The sequence below is a fragment of the Anomaloglossus baeobatrachus genome, chromosome 4 (genome assembly GCF_048569485.1).
Source record: "Anomaloglossus baeobatrachus isolate aAnoBae1 chromosome 4, aAnoBae1.hap1, whole genome shotgun sequence".
Lineage (NCBI taxonomy): Eukaryota > Metazoa > Chordata > Amphibia > Anura > Aromobatidae > Anomaloglossus > Anomaloglossus baeobatrachus.
The window spans coordinates 458,063,941-458,070,324 of record NC_134356.1 but is presented as its reverse complement, the minus strand read 5'-3'; the positions used below and the strand labels follow the sequence as shown (position 1 = coordinate 458,070,324).

Sequence of the window (6,384 nt, the reverse complement as noted above, 5' to 3'; positions counted from 1 at the left end):
GCCGTTCAGCTATTGGGCCCCTCACATTTTGGAGCCCAGTGCAGCTATTGGGCCCCTCACATTTTGGAGAGCCGTTCAGCTATTGGGCCCCTCACATTTTGGAGTGCTGTTCAGCTATTGCTCTCTGATCTTGGAAACAGTGCAGCTAGTGATCCCCTCAGATTATGAAGTACATTGCAGCTATTGGGTCCCTCTGAGTTTGGAGCACACTGCGGGTATCAAACTCCTCAGATTGTGAGTTTTGTTGCAATTTGAGCAATTATGTCATAAAACTAGTTATTGCTTTATCCCTGTGCAGCACGGTGCTCCCGCTCTGTCTCCACCCACCACACGATTGTTAGCGTTGTGCATGTGTCAATAAAGTTTATTGAACAGCGCTCGTTCCAAATCACATGACCGCCGTATGATCAGCTGATCGGAGAAGCTTCCGACTCCAGCGACAATGGTGAGCCCTGCGCTGTATGGCGGCGGTGCTGTGTTAGTGGCGGGCACGGTGTAGAGGCGGCCGTGTATCTGCTCCGCAGTCCTGTGCGCTCGTCCGGGAGCAGCATTGTCTTCATCAGTCGTTCCTATAGATAATATGGCGGGGCTCCCGTTCATGTCCCGCAGAGCTCTGACAGCTTGTCGTGATGATGTCGGGTGTGGGTCTGTCCTGTCCGCGCTGCCCTGCATTGATGCTCCTCTGCAGTCCTGTCCTGATGATAATACATTTTGAATGTGCCCCAGATCCAGCCCCTCGTCCCTATATGTGTGCTGTCGCTGTATAGCAGGGTGCCATATTACATGTATGGCAGATATCGCGGACTAGAAGAATTTGGCATTAGGAATTCTGTGTAACACGATTCCCAGATGTGACCTTGCATCCCCAGAGACGCCCCCATCACCCCCGAGTGTCCGTACACTCACAATGGCTTTTCACGTACATTTTTCACTGCAAAAACTGCTAACGACATAATGCACAATTCCGCCTTCTTTGGGGGTAGAAATTGGCCCTTTTGATCTTTTGGGTTCGGTGTGACCGCACTAATGACATGTCCGCCCCGATATAAAACCACTCGCTGTTCTTATGTTCAGCCTTTAATCTGCCAAGCAGCTAAAGGAACTGACCATTCGTTCTTCAGGCGGCTTCCGCTTGGAAAATGCTCCATGCTTTACTATACGAGTCAGTGGGAAAGCTCCTTTTCAGCATTTTTGCTTTAAAAACAGCTTTAAGCATCTTCATTGTTTAATGCAGTTAAAACGTATCTAAAAAATGTTGTTTGGGAAATGACCAAAAAATGCTTAAAAAAAAAACACCATTTGGATTTGCAAAACGCCAGAAAAAAATAATTTTTGTGATGAAGATGTGGGCGGCGTTCCTGACACCGCTGACAGCAGATCCTACAGAGCGGGGCCTCTCTGCACATATTACCACTGGTCACACAGTAACTGCCAATTTAGGCTTATTATAGCAGCGCTCTGTGGATTTTTTTTCTCCTTTTGGTCACAATGATGTGAGTATGTGTAATGAGTGTAGTAACAAACTCACCGGTCGCTGTGCAGTGACAGTATTTGTAACCTGAGGAATCAGTTCCTTCTCTGGAGCTGTAGTTTCTCTAGTAATGCAAGTCTATGAGGCTCTCTAGGCTTTTTCTGACACTCATAAAGGTACTTTACACACAAGGATATCGCTAACAATATGTCGTCGGGGTCACGTCATTAGTGACGCACATCTGGCGCCGTTAGCGATATCGTTGTGTGTGTGACACCAAGGAGCGACGATCAACGATTGCAAAAACGTCAAAAATCGTTGATCATTGACACGTCGCTCCTTTTCATAATGTTGGTGGTGCATGCTGCTGGTTGTTCATCGTTCCTGCGGCAGCACACATCGCTATCTGTGACACCGCAGGAACGACGAACATCTCCTTACCTGCGTCCACCGGCAATGAGGAAGGAAGGAGGTGGGCGGGATGTTCCGGCCACTCATCTCCGCCCCATCTCTGCTATTGGGTGGCCGCTTAGTGACACCGCTGTGATGCCGAACTAACCTCCCCCTTAGAAAGGAGGCGGTTCACCGGTCACAGCGACATCGCTAGGCAGGTAAGTACATGTGACGGGTGTTAGCGATGTTGTGCGCCACGGACAGCAATTTGCCCGTGACGCACAACTGACGGGGGCGGGTATGCTCGCTAGCAATAGCGATATCGCAGCGTGTAAAGTGCCCTTTAGACTTGCATTGCGAAAATATAAAAACTGGCATCTGCTCCCTATAGCGTGCACTGTATGATTTGGCAGGTTACAATTGCACGCCACCTACAGGGCATAGGAGCGCAGCTGAAAATTACAGAAGACGTCATCCGGTGAGTAACAGCACTGACACATACACACATCCTTGCTACCAAAAAAAGAAATATTAAAAAAATCCCAAGTGCCCCTATAAGTTGATCTTGTATAAAAGCCCTTCCACACTTTTTCTCCTACATTTAGTGGCTCTGTTAGGTCTTGCATTAGTACCATATGCAAAACAGGATTCAAGCTTATGCGCCAACTGGGCCACTGACTATGATGATGCGGATGGAGTCACGGTGTGCTTGGTCGTGCATCATATACGCCTATTGGAGGAGGGGAGCTAAATGTAGAAGACTGCGTCACGGTGTCCGCCTCCAGTAGTCATATACAGGCAAAAATGGTGCGTGACAGAGCACACAGTGACTCCATCTGCACCTTTCTAGTCAATGGCATATCAACACATATGACTGAATGCTGTTTTGTGAGAGTCCGGACATAAGCCCCAACAGAGCCACCAAACGGAAGAGAAAACACAGAGGAGCCCAGCAGAATTGCTCAGCTTTCTTCTGCACTTTGTCACCGATTCATCAAGTACTTTTTTTTCTTCTATATTGATTTTCTCTTTCAGTTGCGGACTTACAAGCAAATACAGCAAAATGGAGCTTGTCGTTCTATGAATTTGTTGCAAATCAAAAGTTGATTTTAGTGTTTATGGGTTTTTTGAGAGAGAAATGTCAGATGATTGTTCAAAAAGCTTTAAAATTTCACACATTTGTCTGCGACTGGGGTTTTTGGTGCATTTCTTCCCATAGATTTTAAGGAGAGCCTTTTAAAAGGGTATAAAAGTGAGTTTTTAAAGGGGTGGTTCACCCATATTTTGTATTGTCTAGATGGATATTATATTGAGAAACAATGTTTCTCTCAAATACCTTATGTTGTCAATAGTGCCTGTGAGAGGCGCTATTGCAGACCGCTGTTCCCCCGTCCAGTGACGTACCCGTCCAATGCTGCCACGTCACATCCGTGCGGCCGGCTACAGTCTTCCAGACTCTGAGCTGTGAGCGGTGTTTCACTGCTGTCACAGCCCATTTGCTCCCCCCTCCTCCTCCCTCCTCCCTCCTAGCACAGCACGACGCGTCTCCTGCTCCCCCTTCCCTCCTCCCTCCTCTCTCCTAGCACGGCACATCTCCTGCTCCCCCTTCCCTCCTCCCTCCTCCCTCCTAGCACGGCACATCTCCTGCTCCCCCCTCCCCCCTCCTCCCTCCTCGCAGAACGCTGCAAGCAAGAGACGCGCTGTGAGGGAGGAGGGAGGAGGAGCAGGGAGAAGATGGGCTCAGAACGCAGCCGGCCGCACGGATGTGACGTGGCAGCATTGGACGGGTACGTCACTGGACGGGGAGCAGCGGTCTGCAATAGCGCCTCTCACAGGCACTATTGACAACATAAGGTATTTGACAGAAACATTGTTTCTCAATATAATATCGATCTAGACAATAAAAAATATGGGTGAACCACCCCTTTAAGTTTGTAATCACAGCGTTTTTCAGACTTAATAAAATGCATTGAATATTGCAGCCATCTAGTGTGTGTTTTGGTGCAGACACCTGTTAAAAACATGCAGATATAATGCAGCATTCACTGTCTGGGAATATAACCCCTCACCAACAAAAAGGTGCAAAGAGAATGATGAATGGCTGATTTTCTTAGTTGCTTGGTGTCAGTGAATGGGAAAGAGGTGCTGAGCGCTCTCCTGCAAAAAAAATATCATCTGTGCTTGGGAAGGGTCAATACAGACGTTCAGCTTCTAGATTGGAAAATCGTCAACTTGGTGGGGAAGATGGAGATTAGAAAATAGAAATTGTTATAAAGTTGCTTAATCTTTTTCATATACAATAATTAGACTGTATTAAAAGGGTTGTTCTCCCCTTCAGAATTTTTTTTTCTTGTAAGCTTCGTTTAGTAGTGAAAAACAAAAGGGCTCAATTCACCAAAATTTTCACCCAAAATTGTGGCCTAAAAGCTTTAGAAAGTCATAAAATGTAGGCACAACTTGAAGTTGCGCCTAAATTTGCTGTTTTCAGGCCGTTTTTCCCAGTTCTGTCTAAATGGGAAAGGCGCCACAATTGTGTAATTCACTACAAGCTGTGGCATTCCCGAGGCCAGAAATCTCACTCCAGCACCTTTTAATGAATCAGGAGCGTCTGACTCCAGTACACCCCTCATTAAGACTGGTGTGAAGAATGACGATTCTGATGAGGGCCCTTTAATCACCCTTCCCGGGTCCAGTACAGTCTCCGGTGCGGTTTCTGGTGTGCATCGCTGGCATGCATCGCTGGCATCCAATCAATAACTCTGCAGGTAATAACTGAGCTCATCGCCTCTGACTATGTAGATGCCACAAGCTGCAGAACTCACTGATTGGCTGCAGCGCTGCAGGCAACTATAGACACTGGGGCAGCGGATAAGTATCATTGTTGGACTAGGACAGAACTCGAGCCCCCCGTGTTCTATTTGGATGCATGTTTTGTATTCGGCTTCTAACTTTTCTCTACTTTCTCATTGTATTTTGCCTTTTTCCTTTGCAGAGGTTCCGCTTTTGTGGTGATCTGGATTGCCCGGACTGGGTTTTGGCAGAAATCAGTACCTTGGCTAAAATAGTTGAGTATACTTGGGTATCTTTTCTGCTAGGAGTATGACGTAAGCAGAGATTACAGGATATGTAGGTAACTGGATGTATTCCATTATTTTCTAGTAAACAGTATTTGTGAATCCATTACCCTAGTCATATAGTATAATCCTCCATGTCCTACAACTCTTGGAAAGTGGAGGTTCCTGCTCATGTTAGGTTACTATCCATTGGAATGAAGTGACAGGTATATTATTGGATCTTGCAGCCATTTCATAACTTGGTATGGGTTGTTTTATGATTTGATACCACTTTCTACCTAATTTTGGAAAATCATGGACAATCACCTCTTGAAATCCTGCTGTTCCAGCAACACTACTCCTATGTTTCCTACCTGTCCCACCCGGATGTCCATCAGTCATTGTTGCAGCCAATCACTGGCTTCAGTGATCAGTCTCGCGTGTACTTCACGAGTGCTAAGATCAGTGATTGAGTTTTGTGCTTCTAGTTATGACATTTCAGGTTCCAGTGGCACGTAATAGTGAATTAAGCAAAATGTTTAGTTTTGACTTGGCCATCAATACTTGACGGTGAATCCTAGGGAGCACCATACCTTTGCTGTTGAGGTGGTGACGTTTCATAAAGCATGTGATCTTTTTTACAAATGCTTTGTATGTTGATTCCCTCCTATTCCTTTATATTGGGTGGATTTGTGCATGGTAGGCTGGGCTCAGTTCAGGTAAGTCTGCATTATCCACTATATTGGGCTTCCTAGCTTTATTTCCTGCAGTTCTGTTTGCTGCATAAAAAATATTGAGATCTGACCCAATAGAGTAATTTGTACTACAGTGGAGTAGAAGGATGGTACACTGGATAGGTGTCTTAGACATTTGAAGGGATTGTCCAATCCCCTTTTTTTTGTCTTTAACATAGGTCCCAGCTTGATATTAAAACAAAAGACAAAATACATACCCCACCATACTGCTTACTGCTGCTTGGGACCCCAACCGGTCTCCTTGCTTCTTCTTCAGGTAGCCAGTAACTGGCCAGCCTTTGATCAGAGGTTTCTGTACACCCTTTTGTGGTGTTATGGCCACTTTACTGCAGCCAATCACAGGAGGCAGAGGGGTCATGTTGGTCACCACGCTACACCTGATTGGCTACAGCAATCTCATGCCTGCCATTTCTAAAAAAAGAAGCACAGACACCCCCCCCACCAATGAGGACCCTCATCAGCTGGGTATCGGTGGATTATTTATTTATTTTTTTCAAGTCTGGAGAATCCCACTTTGATGCTGAAACAAGTACATTGAGAGGTTTATACTCAGTAGTATTATACAATGAATTTATAATCCTGTTACCCTTCATCCCTTATAGTTCATATAAACAGACTGCCCGGTGTGCTGCATTTCTTCTGCCCGCTTTGTGCATTTTGTCTGTGTACGTCTTCCCCCTAATTCACTTATACTTGTCTCCATCCAGCTCAT

At 45.9% G+C, this 6,384-nt stretch overlaps 1 protein-coding gene across 1 annotated transcript in view; it reads left to right on the top strand.

Annotated features, from left to right (window-relative positions):
- Window positions 1-380: 380 nt before the first annotated feature.
- Window positions 381-6,384, top strand: part of COMMD4 (COMM domain containing 4) — a 53,266-nt gene continuing 47,262 nt past the window's right edge. The window contains exons 1-2 of the mRNA XM_075345665.1: window positions 381-445; window positions 4,857-4,928. Coding sequence (XP_075201780.1) covers window positions 443-445; window positions 4,857-4,928 — 75 coding nt within the window. The 5' untranslated portion in view covers window positions 381-442. The remainder of the gene's footprint in view (window positions 446-4,856; window positions 4,929-6,384) is intronic.